Source organism: Populus nigra, chromosome 19, assembly GCF_951802175.1.
Source record: "Populus nigra chromosome 19, ddPopNigr1.1, whole genome shotgun sequence".
Taxonomy (NCBI): Eukaryota; Viridiplantae; Streptophyta; class Magnoliopsida; order Malpighiales; family Salicaceae; genus Populus; species Populus nigra.
Genome location: NC_084870.1, coordinates 7,565,548 through 7,582,622, shown reverse-complemented (window position 1 = coordinate 7,582,622; position 17,075 = coordinate 7,565,548). Strand labels below are relative to the sequence as shown.

Here is a 17,075-nt window from a genome sequence, read left to right as displayed (position 1 = left end):
TCGCAACCACAAACAACCACTAAGGAGAAGAAGAGCATAAAAGAAAATTGAAAGATCTCATGGCAAATGCACAAATGAAAATGAAAAATAACAAAAGTTATTGAAGCAAAATCCAGGAAAGTTCATCGCCCCAATAAAGCAACACGATCCTTCTGTATTGCCTGAGACAGGTTGATGTCAAAAAGCTCGCATCGTATAGGCATCTCCATCTCATAAAACGGGTTCTTTAGGACATAATCCGTGTACAATTCATATATGACTTTCAAGAGGCCTTCCATGTTCTGTGTTCCAGGTTCACACACCACAAAGAACTTTGTTCCTGTAGAAGGGAAAAAACCCAAGTAAGTTTAAAAAGAAAATTCAAAAGTATTCAAAGAGGAACGAAGAGCTTGTCACTACAGATTCATGGTTTGAAAAACATGGACTTGAGATACTTTTAAAGAACATAAATCAGCCACAAATAAATACTCAAGTACCCAGCCCATCCACCTTAAAAAATGAGGCATGCTAACTAGAACCAAAAGTTAGGAAATAGCAAGCAATGCTCAGAACACTATAATCAATATGTTACAGAACATGGCAGTTCCCTGTAAAAAAATTTGGATCTAACAATCAGCTAGCTGATAATAACTTTGAAAGGGTTGAAGTTCATTAAATTAAGAAAAGTGGTGTCCAAATTCCAACACAGAAGAAATTGACAATTAAGCATAAGATGGCAGGCTTATCAATAACCAAATAACTAAGAAATTGATACCTTGGTAAATTATAGAGCATTTCTCTTTCTAATATTGTACCTAGTATGCTTGTAAATAAATAAATATATAAATAAATAAAAGGGTTGAGGCAGCCACCAGTGAGTGATTGGAAGCAATGAAGATCAAAGGTATCAGCTTCGAGGAGTTCAATGCCTAAACAGCCAACAGTTGGTGATAGCTGCTGAGAGATGGCATGCATTGAATGCCATAAACTAGCCACTCGTAAGCTATCATTTGTATCCATCCGTCCAGAAGATCCATAATCCTATTTTTTTATTAAAAAAAAATGCAACAGTAACCCAAACATCAAACATCACGAATTGTTATTATTAGCAGTAGTCAGTCACTTGTATTGCTTTCAATCATGATCCAATCAAGCATCACACCCCAAAATGCCCTTGTAATCGAATTGAAGGGAAGTAAACATCTTACCTTGTAGAAGATCAAACCACCTGATTTGTTGATGATGTAAAGGCTGTAAATTGCTGCCATTCCCAAGGGCTTTTTCGGATTCACCTGATTTGTAAATTGCCGGTTTAGGATTTGTTTACAAATCCTTATTTTGAGTAATATTAAACCATGGAATATTAACCTTAAAACCCCCTTTTAAGTTCGTTGATAAAAATAAGAAATCACCATGTCACTCAATTAAGCCACCACAGAATTGATTTTCTAGTAATTTCTAGTATTATCAGAATCTATCATACAATTAATTCATTCATTAAAAAAAAATCCAGTTCAACTTATTTTCGTCCTACACTCCACAACAAATTCACTTCTCCCTCATCCGGGCATAGGAAACACCATTTGACATTCAAGATAAAACTAGAAGAAACCAATTAAGACCAGCTAAACCAAACATTAAGAATTCATGTCCTCCTCATGGATTTGCACAGCACAACCCACTATGATAATTCATAAATTGTTGTCACAAATACATCATCATTATTGAAATCCCACCTAGTTCATCCATATTAGTCACTGGCCACTTGTTATCGTATTTAAAATAATAAAAATGAAATCATATTTGAAATTTTCAGAGGACCACCTTTTAAAGAGAACTCACTAAGTGGATTGATTTGATTTTACCTGTGATTTTCAAATTTCACATGCTTATGGTCAGTATTTAAGTAGGAGCGTTAGAGGTAGTGAGGTCCCAACTGCCATAAAAGGTGCTCGGCAGGATTTTGTGCAAGTCAATGAGCAATTAATCACTAATCCCATAATATTAACAGCATCTGAAAAAGCAAGCTACTAATGAATATAATAAAACCATATTCTTGAGGTTTTATCCAATATACATCTTAAGTTTTTGTGTTGAGATGTGCTTGAGATATTTAAAAATATCAAAATGTATTGTTGAGAAATGAGCTAAATAGGTTGGCATCTAAAAAATGAAGTTTGGGTAAAGTTATGCCTAATTAGCTAGAAGATGCCAAGAAATTTTCACAACTTTACCATTGACAGCTGTTGATCCTAAATATTGCCTGTTAGATTTAAATACTTGAGTGAAGAAAATCCACGCAGATGTGATAAAACGCTATCGTTGAATCTATTAAAGCTCAGGTCAAGGTTCTCTAGCTTCTTCAATTGTGATGATAGGACCTCAATACCAGCAAAAGAGTTGTAGCTATATGTAAGTCTCAATGCCCTCACCATATGCAAAATAAAAGGTAAAAATAAGCTACCTCTATGCAAATTATACATAAAAAGGATTCATTAAGGCATCTTTAATCGTCACATTCTCAGAACATGCACTAAATTAAAAAAAAAATCCATAAATGAGCAGCAAAAAAATGGTGCTTTCAAAATAAGAAAAAAAATAAAACACCAAGTACTAACCGATCCGCAAAGAGTAGATAAGCAGAGCAATAAAAAAAGAAGTTAATAATCAATCAATCAGTTAGAAACCACAAATTCCAAGAAACAAAAAGAAATAGACAGAGCGGAGCGGAGCATACCTGAGTAATCAGATCTGAGAGTGAGAGAATTTCTTCTTCTTCGGATCAAAGTGAAATTTGATTTTCAGTGAGGGATTGTTCGCTGATGGTTTGGCTCTGAGAAGGGGGAGCTTTGGTTTGGAGGAGACGATGAGACTGCCACTTAATTCTGCGTGATTTCAATTCCCTTCTCTCCCTTTGCTTCTTTCTTTCGGGCCGCATACCACTCCTTGAAACGCTGCCGTATTATTCACTATTCAATTCTTACATTTATTGTTATTATTTTTGTTGATTAATTTTCAACGATTATTCCTAATAATTCCTTACTTCACGCTCCATGCCACCGGAGTTTCTGTCACTCTCCAATTACTTGCCTCCCTCTTCTTTTGTAGTAAAAGCAGCAGCACTCAGATCAAGTGTTGCCATCTCGTTATTGGGATATAGTTTCCAATCGCTCTGTTTCTAATTTTATCATAAACCACATACAAGAGTTCAATTCTCACGGGTCCTAAACCTAAACGTAAAATAGGATCACCTTTCTGGTCCAGAAGATTTCTTTTTTTTCAAGGATTTGAGCAAAATTGCATGGAAAAAAAAATATGAAACTAGCAGGTCCCCTGAAATCAAAATGCAAAGAGGCTGCCTCATGCTTCAAACATTTATAATTAATTTATTTTAATTCATTTCAATTAAAATCGAACGCCTGCCAAACCAGGCATGCCACACGTATACTTTACTAATCCATTTTAATTAATCGTAGTTTAAAATAATGCAAGAAAAAAAAAAAGAAGCTAAAAACAGGGCCCCGGCCCCTGGAACTAACCCGTCAAAAGAGCAAAATTGAATATTTGAATTACAAGCATCTGACCACTACGTACTATCCACCCATGTTGTCAAATACAAAATATAGGATTTTTATATTAAAAAAACAAAAAGGGCTTCTCTTCCAATGTGTCTCTGTTCAATACATACCTCCACCTACTATTGACACAACAGGCAACACTCAGTTTTGTTTACAATATTTTCTGACAAAAGAACGCAATACTACGGCTAAAAGAACACTGATCATTATGAATTCAATCATACTCGCACTAGAAAAATGCCCGCAAAATAAAAAAAAAAAGGGGAAACAGAGAGAGAGGAGAAGAAAAGAAAAATCGGGGGTAAGCAAGGGTGCATAAGACACAACTATATGCAACACTGAAGAATGTACAAGACCGCAAGTCAATCTAGCGAGCATCATCGTCTTTGGTCAGTTCCATGGAGGGGATGATGGTCTATAAATAAAATCTTGTGAAGACGTTGTGCCATAGTTCAGATCAAGGTTGTGGAGCTGTTCCATGAGCTGAGAACGCCTTTCCTTGAAGAAATCCAGTCGAGTTGTTAGTTCTACCAAAGCTGACGATGCTGCTGATGGATGTCTTGGATAGTCCATCACCTGCAACAATGGTGAATGACAATACTGGTATCTAAGCAGATCATTTGCATGGTATTATTAAGGAATTAGGTTCCTCAAACATGCAAGTTATGGGACCACGTGATAAAATAAGGTTTTCATACAGGTCAATGCATCTGTGTTTTCAGCTTAACTCTCTAGTTGTCCAAATAATTGTGGGCAAACAGTTACCTCTATTGCTCTGGAAGTAGAGGGGGCAGAATCAACACCACAAAGCTCATCCATGGACATGTTTGTTGATGCCTCAGTACTTTTTGAGTCACTAAGATTTGCTGATTCCATAAATTGCTTTCGAGAAGGCTGCCTGCTGCTGCTTCCAGTTGCTAACCCTGGTCCTTTAATATGCTTCCGATCGGTACCCAACAAGCCCTCCTGTAGCATAGCAGCCATGTTCCATATTTAAGAGCACATGCAGGTATTATTTGAAACATGAGGTGACACAATGCTGCAAATAAAAGACTTCAAGACATCGGATTCTAGAGCTCAAGAGGAATTAATCAAAGAGGCACCACATCATTAAGGAAATACAATTGATACATCACTAGTGTCATTGTTTCCTCTTTATTTTTATTTTCCAATTTTCTAAACCATTTGAAGAAAACATACTCAATGAATCAAGATACCCTAGAAAAGGAGCTTCTCCATCTCCTTGATCAATTTATGTTCCAGATAATTATTTCAACCTTAAATGATCCCTAACTCGTGCAAGTTTGTAATCAATGTTGTAGTAAAACCACATCAGAATCTCTAATGCAACCTATTGCCAGGATATCATGATCTTGGGACCTACAATCAGCAATAAAGGTTTAGCAAAATGAGTAGAGGAACATATGAGTGGTAGTTCATTTCAACCCTAGTAAGCATTGCATTCAATTTTTTCTTTGGCATGCCATGAACTTTAGTTTAATCACTCTTCCCCATAGAGAAGTAAGTTGGATGATTGTTTGGCAGTCACCCAGGCAGGTCATCCTTAAAATACTGAACATCAACTAAATCACCGGTCAGTTTGACCAACAATGGAGGAGAACAAGTATGGGGTAAAAGGTTGGAAATGGGAAAGGCAAGAAAATAGGAGGTTAGGATAATGAAATATGAGGAATGATCTTTCTCAAGCTCATAATATATGTTTTTTTTTATGTGAATCTCATAAAGGCAATCAACTGGGAAACAGAGCTCCATGTACCTCAGTTCTCTGTTTCCTCTCATGATTAACAAAAGCAACGGTTGTATCAAAATCTTGCTGCAAAAATCTCCTGCAGAAATCAAACACAAAATGAGAAATACAGTAAGCATATGATAGCAGTGAAACAGCCCATCTCATCAAGGCCTCTTCCATCTACACCACTAGGTGAAACAATGTATCTCAATTCCTAGATAGTGACAGTATGAAAGTTCTGTTTAACTCAAGGAAAAGTGACGTGCAACTAATTGTAATTACTGCCAGCTTAAGTGGAGAAATTAAAAAACAATAAGACTTTGCAGACTCACTGTTGAGGGTTATGATTTTGAACATGTTGAAAACAATCACTTGCATCCGAAAGGGAACCATAGTGATGCTGTCTTTGCTGATTAAGTTGATGGTGGAGCTCTGCAACTTTTTGCTTCAACCTGGCCACATCTGCTTCAGCAAGAGCAATCTCCTCAAGCTCAGCCCTCGTCTTCACATCATTTTAAATCATAAGAATGGGTGTTAGTCCAGATTGGAAGGAAAGAAAAGTGGGGGGGAAAACACAAAACTCCTAAGGATCTATACACACTTTAGAATCCATGCCGTGAGAACTGGAGAACTGTCCTGAAGACATGCTCAAACCAACTTCCAATGCAGCTCTAAGATCTCTTTCAGCTTGCAGCTGCTCTTGCAATCTTGCAACCTATGTGGTCATTAACTTTCAGTCAACAAAACCAGTGTGGAAAAAAAAATGCTATTAATTTTACTCCACATGCAAATACAGTTACATAGGTTGATCAAGTATGCCCACAGAGGCAGAAGAAGTCAATGATCGTGATGCAGTTCCAGAATACTAGAAACATGTGATAAGGTGTACCATCAACATCAAACTGGTACTAGAGATAGCAAGCATAGAATGCCTGCCAATACTCTGTCAAAATTGCACAGAGATTAACTAAAAAGTAGCATTCTTCCTTATTTGTTCCATTCTTGTGTGGTGGAACTGGCTCGATTTAGTTTTGTGTATTTCCCTGCAAGTCTACTGAAGTAAAAATAGTACGCTCAAATTAAGCAGGACTAAATTTCTAACAACAATTTTAACATTCAAGGTGAAAAGCAACAAACTGATAAAACGTGGTGAAACATTGGAAAGAGAAAGCAGCATGTGACAAGCTAAAAATAATTACATCTTGTTCAAGTGCTAAGCGACGCTCATGCAAAGCTTGCTTTCTCCTCTCTAAGCTTGCTTGTAAAATGGCATTTCCACGAGCCTGGACAGATGGAATAACCAATCCTATCAGGAAAACATGCCAATATTCCATAATTGAACAGGAAGCAGATTTAAAGAAAATGTTGAGACCTCCTTAGCAATTCTGTGCCTCAAGTCATTCTTTGTTATCTCAAGCCTCTGAATAGCAAGCCTGAAAGCAATACAACTCTATACAGTTAAACAGAATAGCACCAAATATGGATCAAATTAAACATGAAAAAGTTAGTTAGTGACAGTTGAGCTTCAAAGAGAACTCAGAAGATAATGCAAGAACCTATCAAATATTTACTTTTGAACAAAATAAGACTGTAAACAGTTGAGTATGTTCATGTACTGAGGCAGGGATATGGAAGGAAAGCAAGAGCTGCAATTCAGAACAATTTTGCCAGCTTTTTTAAAGAGAAACGGAGACAAATAATGAAAATAAAATCATAATTAGCAAAAACATAATCTAATACATGCCGCTTCTGTAAGCATAACTCTTTACTAAGATTCCAATATACAATTTCTGATTTCACATTTCCTTTCTCAGATTCAACCAGATGAGATATGTTTCTTCAATTTTTATTTTTATTTTTTGTAAAAAAAAAAGGCATATAATATGAAATGCCAAGTTGGAAAATGATGTCACATGAGAACTTTCAAGGAGAAACGAGAAGGAAAATAACAATCATAACTGAAATGAGAGGACCGGATCACATTAGGCCCAAGTGGAATCTATACCAATAACTAATGCCAATGATGTACTTACTACTTGAACACTACATGTTGCTTTCAGGGAGCGCACAATATCAAGGCAGATATATTCTTTAAACTTGCATGGCAGCATGGGCTAATGAAAGATATGGATAAATATGATTCTCAGGTTTAAAATGTCAAAGAACATGTATTGGTGTTGTAGAACGCAATGCATAAAATGAGTATCTTACTCCTCTTCCCCAGAAGAATCAACTGATTCCATTGATGGTGTCTTTCTGGCCTGCATAAAGATAAATAGCGTTATTAGGCTTCTAATTACAATCTACGAATATAAACTGCAAGAACTCAATTGATACAAAATCACACTTTCTTCCTTCCCAAGAGAGAGAACCTATGCCACCCCAGTCCCCCACTGCTATAAATATTAGGTGCAGGAACAGTTTTGAATGAGAGGGGAACCAATTTGAGGCAATTACAACACTCACTGCATACATCCTTGAAGGCATCTTATACTTTACTTAGAAACTATGATCCACGCATGACCGTTATATGTCTATAACCACATCAAGTTTACAGCATAATAATATGGCAACAGTCAAATTGTGTAAGCCTTTGATGGTTGTCCCTGCTTTGCGTTCATTTGCCCCCTTGAGTTGAACTTGCAGTGCTTGATCCCTCAGAAGAGACTTAATCAGTTCCTTTTGAAACTTAAATTCATAATCAAGATTTATTGCTCTAAAAACCTTTCACCTGCCTACCATGAAGGTTGAGGTTTTCAGATAAATATCCTCATTGACAAAATTTATCAGGATATTCTCAAATTGAAAAAAAGTATCATTAACTGCATGTGATTTCAGGGTTTTTGGTAGTTAATACATGAAAGAAAAAATATCAAGAGATGATAGCTTACGTTACTTCTTCCCCAGAATGTCGATCGCTTCCCATTGAGATTAGAGGCTGCAACTTTACCTGCCGACTTCTCAGCAGATGATTCCACTCCAGATATGGGCATGGGAGACACAGGATCCACTGAGGATAGAATTTCACCCATTGACCGGTAAGATTCACCAGTTGGTAACACACTTGAAACATCCATCTCGTTTGCTGAATTTTCATTTCCTTTCTTTGGTTTACTTTTTTGTTCTATGGGTTGAGCATTGGAATCTCTTGTTTGTACAGGATCAACAGATATATTTGAACTCTCAGCTGGAGCATTATTGGTTCTAGGTGATCCAACATCTGAATCATCACCACCAAAAGCCTGCAGAGTACAAGATGAATATATGCATTGGTCAAGATAACTATAGCTCAACACTGGCAAGTATTTGAACAAAGTTGAACCAAACAAAAACTATACGGGATGCCAATATGAAATTTAAACAATTTAAAATCTATGTTCCATTACTTTTAACCTTGCAGTTAGCATAACAAAGGAAATTTAAGACAAGTCACCAGATGGTTGCGTGGGCCCTAGCATCAGTAAGCAGAAAGGAAAGATCCTTGATGACCATAACCCAATCAATTATTAGGAGATTTTTATTCACACACTTTATAGGCAAAAGGCAGGTGACGAATGCACAAATCCCAAATATTCATGCAAATGCAACTGTCTCCACTGCAATGAAACCCACTCAAATACAAGAATCTTCCTACAACAATTCTCCACTTATTGTCATCACAATGATTAAGATACTCTGGATAAAAGAAAGCTGGAATCCTTAAAAGTTTCTCCACAAAACCAACCTTCCATGAATTGTCCATTATTTGACTTGTCAGCAAAAAGTTTAAAACCAAAAACCAAGAGGAGCACCAATTAGGAGAGACAAGGACCATTCAAATCCCAATTATCACAATTGTGCATCCTTAATCACCAACCCTTTGATGAAATTAAGTGCATGTTGTCTAACGTGTGTTGATGCCATTTACAAACAAATATACTGCAATGATATACCAAAAAATCACAGAATGAAATTCAGGACACTAGCACTCATCACTCCCCACATAAAATCCAAACAAAACCACTACCCAGTATTTGTAAATGACAACATTTATAAAATCACCAGAAGCAGAAAAAAGACAAGTTATCTTTTCCAGGAAGCACAGAAAATCAAACACAAACAGTTAAACTGATTATAACATCCCATCAATTCCAGGCTGAAGACATCATCTTCCAGCAGCATGTGATGGGTGCAGAAAATTTCATTCTCCCAGAGACATGATCATGACTAATATCACTAGTTCAACATGAAGGAAAGGAAGAGAAAAAGGTCAGAGACATATGCAAGTGTTTATAAGAGAACCTTATAATCATAGAGATCACTGCCAGCAGAACCACTGCTTTCACTTAATTTTCCACTTAGTACACGTTCAGGGTCATCATCTGAATCTTGATCGACTTCATTTTCTGCATCATGATAACCATTTTCTTTCAAGTCCATATTTTCATCATCAGTTGAATCATCACTCCCACTGTTTTCTATCCGAGAATCAGCTGAAATAGAGCACCTGTGTAGATTTTCATCCTGAAACAACATACAATTGCTAAGCATCATTCTTCATACAAGGATCCATGATTGTCAGTAATCCTCAATACATAATAATCGCACACTACTATCCATTTATGCCACTTTTTAAAAGGACTGTTAAAAGTAAAAATGTACTGATAGAAATATGGTGGAAAAGAAAGATTGTTGAACAATGGTGGCTTGGAACAGCATTAGACTAAACGACTTACTATTTTCTCGAATGAGTTATTATCATGGATTCAACCTGATCCATTGATGGGTCAAGTTTCATATCTTATCCAGGTAAACACTAAATTCAGGTGTCCTCCCTATACATTACAAGCAAAGTCCCCTTAAACAAGCTGAAACCAAAAATCTAACTTGACAAAGCATGATTGCGTGCGTAAAAGAAAATTTAGCAGTATTTTGAGTTTCATAACAGCAGCACACTTTGTATCAAACACAGAAATTGGAATACCAGAACTCAACAAAGGAACTGAGAGTATCTTACATCGAAAATATTTTCATACTCCTCCAGAAGTGTTGTAATAATGGCTTGAGCATTATTAGCAGCATTTGCAGCAGCAAGCAGCTGGGCAGAATTATCACCATTAAAATCGAAGTCATCCTCCAACTCGCATTCACCAGCTAATAAAGGACGCAGTAGTAAGGGTGCCATGCAAGCAGCAACAGCAGATGGATTCATTCGATTTTCATGAGCATGTGAAGAGATTGCGTGCATCATCTTCAGAATTCTGCAATAATGACCAGCTTAGCAAATAGATTTTTTTTTTTTTTTATCAACACTTAGGTACTAGATTGAAGCAAATATAAAATAGATGTACAGAAAATTCTGATGAGAACCTAACAGTCTTCAGTCACAAAAAAAATAAATTTGAAGTGCAATTGCAAACATGGAAAGATTACCTCTGTAGTAAACGCCGATTTGGTTCCGGAAATGTCTCCACTATTGCAGAGCGCATTGCATTAATCCGAGCTTCCTTCCGATCAATTTCTTGTAAATTACAGTGGCAAACAAACAATATCAGTATCTAACAATACCAATAAAGTTCTAGTCCACTAATAAGATAAGGAAATACTTCCATGCTGCACATGAAAACATATAGAAATCAACTTATGAGAAAAGATCTAATAGGCTTTTATTTTTCCATTTTGAAGACTTATTTATTCAGACACTTGACTAGTTGATTTATTTTTATGCACTCAATGATGATGATCTGATTTCAGGTGCAGGGAAAAAGGACGGTTTTAGCTTGATAAGTAATTTTTTTAGCTCATCTTTATGAGATGAAAGTCCGTACTTAGCATCCTTGAATTACCCAACACTTAGGAAATGTGTAACATGTATGCATTTTGCACATTCATTTAACATGAACCAAGTTAACCTGCTTCTTCAGATTATTCAGATGAAACATTACGTTATAAACCAAATCTGATCTATCTATCTGGGATTAAAAGGGGAAAAAAACTCCAATTTCATGAATGATGGACATGAAAGCTTTCCTATCATTTGAAAAGAAGTTCGATTTAGAATATCGATGAGTATGGAATGTTGAAATGATTCCACAAAATTATTCAAGAAACAACATTTAAGCGATAATGCATTACATTCATAAATTATAAAATAAGAAATGAAGGGTGATACAATTCAAACTTACTATAAGCCTCTAGCAATGCGGTGCAGCAAGATGCAGGAACTGGAGAGGAGGGCAGTTCCCTTAAAACATGCTGCATTTAAAAAACAGCGGGATGAATAATCACAAAGTGTATAATCTAAAGGCACAAGTTATATCATGCAAAGCCAGAAAGTACCTTCACACAATCACCAACAACATGAGCATCCTCCTCTGGTTCAAATTCATTCTTGCCTAGAAATGATCAAGAAAAATTGAGCAGAGGTCTCAGTTTAGAAGGTGTGCAAGCATTTTAAAACAAAGGAAATATATATTACATTAAGCTGGAATCTTCCAAAAAGTACAAGAGTTCTCCAGTTCATCAAAAGCATTAAAGAGAATGCTAACTTGAAAGGAAATGATACCTTGTTCATATTCTTGAACTCTGCGGTCAACTTCCTCAACATCCGCAGCTTGACGTAAGATTCCTTCAACTTTAGTTCCTGATAGAAAGATATGCACCATAAGACAGCGAGCAAGCACGCCATACGTAGGAACAATATTGGACCATAAAATTTTTTGTTATATATATTACACCAAAACAGCCAAATGTTGTGTAACCCCGAAGTACATTGCAACTGCAAAAGATACATGATAAAAAAAGTAAATGAAGCAAGAAGACTAAAACAGGGGTGGAAAAAGTTGGGCCCAAAAACTGCTGTCCTGCTATTTTGCACCATTTTTGCAACCGTGATGCCACACATCTCTGCAAGGCATACTATCATCAGGTTACGCATGCAAATGCTAGTCACTATTTGATAGTGTAGCCCGTTTCATATGTATTTGTTCAGCTGAAATCATTTTTTTCCTAATAAAGAATAAAGGCATTAATATAAAACACCAGTTTTTCTACCACAATAAATTACAAAACCAGATTTGGGGAAGAAATAAGCACATAAACTTACGAAAATGACAGAAAAGCCACATTTTTCATTTCAAGAAAATTGCAGATTAAAGAATAATAAGCTCAACACAATTAGGGATTATAACTTTACCAAAATTTTCAAGAAATCGGAGAGCTTTCTCAAGGAATGATGGACCACCATCAATATCTTCAAGGGCAAGTAAAATGGGTCTTCCAACAACCAATGACTTAACCGGACGTTTATCCCTCCCTAATCAAAATATGATTTTAAGTGAAAAGGCAACAGAGAAATTAGCATACGTCTGGCTGAATGAAGATCGTTTCTGAAAGAAAGGGAAAAGGGAAAATGATAAGATTTATGGTGGAGAAGAACAAACATTGATGGAAAGACCCTTCAATAGCTTCATTGGTGTCATTTCGGAATATCCCATTGTGTCTCATTACAAGGGCAGGACTTGGTGCTTGTGCAAGGGCAAGTTCAAGGGCTGTCTTCCACTCATACAAATCCTCTGATGTCTCAGCCTGAAATTTGGAACAGGAAAATCGAAAAGGCCATAAACATTGAATACACTTGAAGAAATAAGCAACATTGAAAGGAAAGAGAAAATGACATGCCTAGAAAGAATGGAGCTGGAAAAAAAGAGAAGGGATAAACAAAGCACCTTAAGGGTGAAAGCTCGGCCATCACGTCCATCAGGAAACAAGACAGTTAATAATTTCTTATCTTCTCTAACAACAACACTGAAAATAAAAATAACAACTATTATCAACAGTCTTCAGAACACAACTACACATAGTATTTAGTGACCAGACTTACCTTCCAGAATTGTTCAAATCAATGCCCCCTAAAGTAAGATTTACTTCACCACCTCTTTGTGGTAGAGCACTCTGCATGAAAACAAAATATGAGCATTGTTACAATTAATTCATAATCATAAGAAAAATCAAGTGAGCCAAGTAGTATAATGAACAAGCGATGACACGTGTTAAAGCATCAATTATTTACAAAGAAACTGGATATACATCAAATGCTGTAAGCAATGAAACATCATTGCAATTATATTACCAAAAGGCGTAACTAGATCAAACATTATTTTACAACTCCAAAAAAGTCACCACATTGTGTAAGAATATAACATAATGAATTTCTAATTCATTGAAAAGAAAGGATTTATGAAGAACAACTAAGTATATGAAGACAACAAATAACACATGCCACATGCCACATGAAAGTTCTAAGCAAAATTTTCAAAGATACAATTCGTTACATATGATAACAGAGTTCGGCAATTCTTTTAAGTACAATAGGAGGGGGACAGGAGGGCATGTTCAGCTTAGTGTATGGGCACAATGACACACAAAGTTATATAAGACATGCTGCCTTTCTTTGCCTATCATTAAATTGAGCTTTCAACAGTTTGCATGCCTATCAGTAAATTGAGCTTTCAACAGTTTGCAGTCTTTGAGGTGTAACTCAAACAAGCTCCAAAACAATGAAAATGTTCCGTGTCAATATAGGTTTCTGCCCACACCTATATTTAATGTTGAGAGGGGTTAATCAACATGCAACCCCTGTCCATCACAAATACAGGCAATTGCAAAATGACTATAAAACATACATAAATACCAAAATATATATAAAGAGGGAGAGAGAGAGAAGATGGGATGAAATAAATCATACTGACAGGGTCATTTTTGAAGAACACCAAGGAAGTGCGTGTGAGGATAAACCACCGCTTCTTCCATGACTTCCAGCCTATTCCTGCAGAAATTCAACATTAACTTAATTGAGTAGCTACAAAAGGTCTCAACAAGCTCTAATGATAATTCAATGAAATAAAATAATTACTACTAATACACTTCAACTTGTATTGATAAAAATCCTTTGCTAGCAAAAGCCTTTATACAATTAATAATTAAGCAAATATCTTTATCATCTAAAAAAAATGTAAAACTAATGGGTGAGGAAAAAATGCAATTGTTCAAGCTTAGAAAGCATGGATGAAGAATTTGGGAATTTTTAGGTAGCATGTAATTCTAACTAATATGCTATGGTACTTGAATATCCAGTTCTCAAGGTAGATGTAAAGCATTCTGAAAATGAATGTTCACAACACCCAGTACTCAGGAAATTGGTAAAGCACTTCAAATTCATGCCTACATCTATCCATATACTTCATTGAAGAAAATCATTGTAACTGAACATAGTAATTGCACATAAGCCAAGTGACATAAATATGTACTTACATCAAACAAGGTATAATATAAAAATTTTGAGAACCTAAACAGGACAGGGAAAAATGAAACACAGATCAACAAAAAGAAATTTTACCAACCTTTTGAGGATATGAAAAGTGGGCCACTCTTGAAAACCTGTGAATATGCCACATAGAAGATATATATTATTAATACTTGCCTAATGTATAGAGACAACTAATAGGAAATAATCCGCGTACTTGCAGCATTCCTCGATGATATCATCAAGTAAACAGTCAAAATATTGTATGAGATGCTAATAAAATACGTATAATTAACATAACTTTGGTTTGATAAAGCATTTATTTCCAGAAAAATCATGTAGCAACACATTTATCTCGAGAGTTGAGATCTTTCTACTAGCTATATAGTGAACAACCACCATTTAGCATCCCATGGTTCACGGTTGGCCATCTAATTTTAGAGTATGATGTACAGCCACAGTTTGCAAAGAAAGTAACTCTAGTTAAACCTTAATAATATCAAAATTCCATGTAATATTGAACGGTTTATTTGGTAAATTGTACAAATTGCCCATTAAAATTTGACACAAAGCAAAGATATTTCAGCATGAAACATCTAAACTACAGGAAATCGAATCATGTTCTATTTTCTCGCTATAAAATTTCAAATTGCCATGTCGCAGCACTACAGATTCTAACAGAATTAAATATCCAACCATCCTGATTTACTCCTCGATCGCAACTACTTATCTAAAATGAAAATGAAAGAATGATTCATCCTTTGACAAAGCAAATGAAGAATAAATTAGCTTCAAAACCCACATTATGTCTGGGATGAAACCTGGTGTCGTGTCCCTCCCACTGCATTGTTAGTCATGGGTTCGGTTTCTAATGATTACAAATTTTAAAAAATGTTCAACATGTTTTGCACCACAAACTCCTTTACTTTTTCTGCGTGTATAACCATTACAGTATATAACAAACCAATCTTTTATCTCCTTATCTCCATTATCTCTCATCGAGACAAAAAGAAACAAATGCACTTCAAAACCCTATTGCCAGAAAAATATATATATATATATATATTAAAAAAAACCTCCTTACCCACACCGAAACAGAAAAACCGAAAAATAGGAAAAAAAATTATTTCAATTTCAACCTAGACCAGAAGAAAATAAATTACTGTTTCAGTTATTGACTAAAACAAAGATCCAAGAAAAAACCAACTCACATTCAAATTCAACCAAAACAAATTAAAAGGAGGGGGGGGGAGGGGTGTCACGCACCGTATTGGAAAGTCCGACTCTTGGCCGCTCGAAAGCCGCTAGAGAAGCCGAAGACATTAAAACTGAAGTCAAAAAAACCAGAATAGTCCTTGAAAATGCTTAACATTTCCAAATAGAATTTCTTAACTTCTCCATTGAGTCAACTCGCGGGAGCCGAGTTCCGCATCGAAGATCGGCTCTTTATCTTGAACTCAAAAGACAGTTCAAGATCTGACTGATTATGTGAAACTAGTTAGGGTTTTTTTGATTTGATAAGAAAAAAACACAACAAAGAATAAACCACAACAACCAGAGCTACCAAGCAGCGGGCAATCACTATAGATTTATTAATGCTTGTCTCTTTGTTTATTTATTTATCTCGTCTGGTTAAAATTAAGTTTTGATGAGAGTATTGGTTTTAGGTATTGGATTAGGTAGGGACTGGAGAGAAGGAGGGTAGCAGTAGTGGTTGTGCAGTAATAATTTTGTAATCTCTGTGTGTGCGTGTGAGAGAGAGAGAGAGAGAGAGAGAGAGAGAGAGAGAGACATCGGCCTTTGTCTTTGCGTTTCACCCACTTCTCTTGCTGGCTGGGGGGGGGTGTTGGTCAGATCAGGTCAGGGTCCAATTAAACTCTGCCACGTTTACGACATTTGAACTTGTTTTGAAACCGCTAAGCTTGTTTATTTATTTATTTATTTATTATTTAAGCATTTTTTTTCTAAAGTAAAAGAGAGAAAAGAAAAAAAAAACTATTTCGCCATAAATATTTATTATTTATACAATCAGTATTTAGCTGAACTCATGCTCTTTTAACGTCATAAATATCTTATATTAATAATTTAAATATATTTTTTTAATAATTTCTCTTAAAAAAAGTGTTGGAGGACTATAAAAACAAAAGAGGGTTTCCTTTAAAAGAAATTACGTTGGTTTCAAACACCCAACTTTAAAAATATTATTTGAAAGAATTCGGAGGAAAAAAAAAGTAATCAATATCGCGCGAAAAAAGATAAATTACAGCAGGAGGTTACAAATGGTAGCATCATTACTCTCGAAACGTGAGAAAACAATGTGATTTGCGGTATAATTTCAGAATCCAAAACCCAACGTGTTTAGTACAAGAAAAATATTTATTTGATAAACCTTGAGATCATCTAATAATGATCATATGATGGATTTTTTTTTTACTCTCGAAGCATCAGTGGTTCAGTACTATCGGATTTTAATCACGCACGACAA

At 35.6% G+C, this 17,075-nt stretch overlaps 2 protein-coding genes across 4 annotated transcripts; both read right to left on the bottom strand.

Annotated features, from left to right (window-relative positions):
• Positions 1–20: 20 nt before the first annotated feature.
• Positions 21–3,101, bottom strand: LOC133680467 (uncharacterized). 2 transcript variants are annotated; one of them, XM_062103433.1, is made up of 4 exons: positions 2,717–3,101; positions 1,188–1,311; positions 852–1,020; positions 21–319 (listed from the first exon to the last, which is right to left on the bottom strand). In XM_062103433.1, the coding sequence occupies exons 2-4, from the start codon at positions 1,245–1,247 to the stop codon at positions 123–125; spliced, it is 426 nt and encodes a 141-aa protein (XP_061959417.1). In that variant the 5' UTR covers positions 1,248–1,311; positions 2,717–3,101; the 3' UTR covers positions 21–122. The 2 variants fall into 2 exon arrangements, with proteins under 2 accessions (XP_061959417.1, XP_061959416.1); XM_062103432.1 differs by having other exon boundaries at positions 1,188–1,271; positions 2,717–3,091.
• Positions 3,102–3,585: 484 nt separating this feature from the next.
• Positions 3,586–16,390, bottom strand: LOC133679841 (rho GTPase-activating protein 7). 2 transcript variants are annotated; one of them, XM_062102549.1, is made up of 22 exons: positions 15,857–16,389; positions 14,688–14,724; positions 14,037–14,113; positions 13,169–13,239; positions 13,014–13,092; positions 12,729–12,873; positions 12,482–12,601; positions 11,852–11,929; positions 11,626–11,681; positions 11,472–11,541; positions 10,720–10,807; positions 10,304–10,547; positions 9,589–9,810; positions 8,199–8,549; positions 7,519–7,568; positions 6,680–6,740; positions 6,507–6,590; positions 5,909–6,022; positions 5,640–5,809; positions 5,335–5,404; positions 4,323–4,523; positions 3,586–4,133 (listed from the first exon to the last, which is right to left on the bottom strand). In XM_062102549.1, exons 1-22 carry the CDS (start codon positions 15,911–15,913, stop codon positions 3,948–3,950), a joined length of 2,631 nt encoding a protein of 876 aa, XP_061958533.1. In that variant the 5' UTR covers positions 15,914–16,389; the 3' UTR covers positions 3,586–3,947. The 2 variants fall into 2 exon arrangements, with proteins under 2 accessions (XP_061958533.1, XP_061958534.1); XM_062102550.1 differs by lacking the exon at positions 3,586–4,133 and having other exon boundaries at positions 4,384–4,596; positions 15,857–16,390.
• Positions 16,391–17,075: the final 685 nt, after the last annotated feature.

Bases quoted from the DNA above. Each gene is read 5' to 3' on its own strand.
- LOC133679841 (XM_062102549.1), bottom strand. From the start codon at position 15,913: ATGTCTTCGGCTTCTCTAGCGGCTTTCGAGCGGCCAAGAGTCGGACTT. The intron at 6,023-6,506 runs GTAATTATTTTT...ATGACCACATAG, and splicing joins GCTTAGCACTTGAACAAGAT to GTTGCAAGATTGCAAGAGCA. The intron at 5,405-5,639 runs GTGAGTCTGCAA...TGATTTCTGCAG, and splicing joins CAAAATCATAACCCTCAACA to GAGATTTTTGCAGCAAGATT.
- LOC133680467 (XM_062103433.1), bottom strand. From the start codon at position 1,247: ATGGCAGCAATTTACAGCCTTTACATCATCAACAAATCAGGTGGTTTG. The intron at 1,021-1,187 runs GTAAGATGTTTA...ATAAAAAAATAG, and splicing joins GTGGTTTGATCTTCTACAAG to GATTATGGATCTTCTGGACG. The intron at 320-851 runs GTGGCTGCCTCA...TCCCTTCTACAG, and splicing joins TTGCTTCCAATCACTCACTG to GAACAAAGTTCTTTGTGGTG.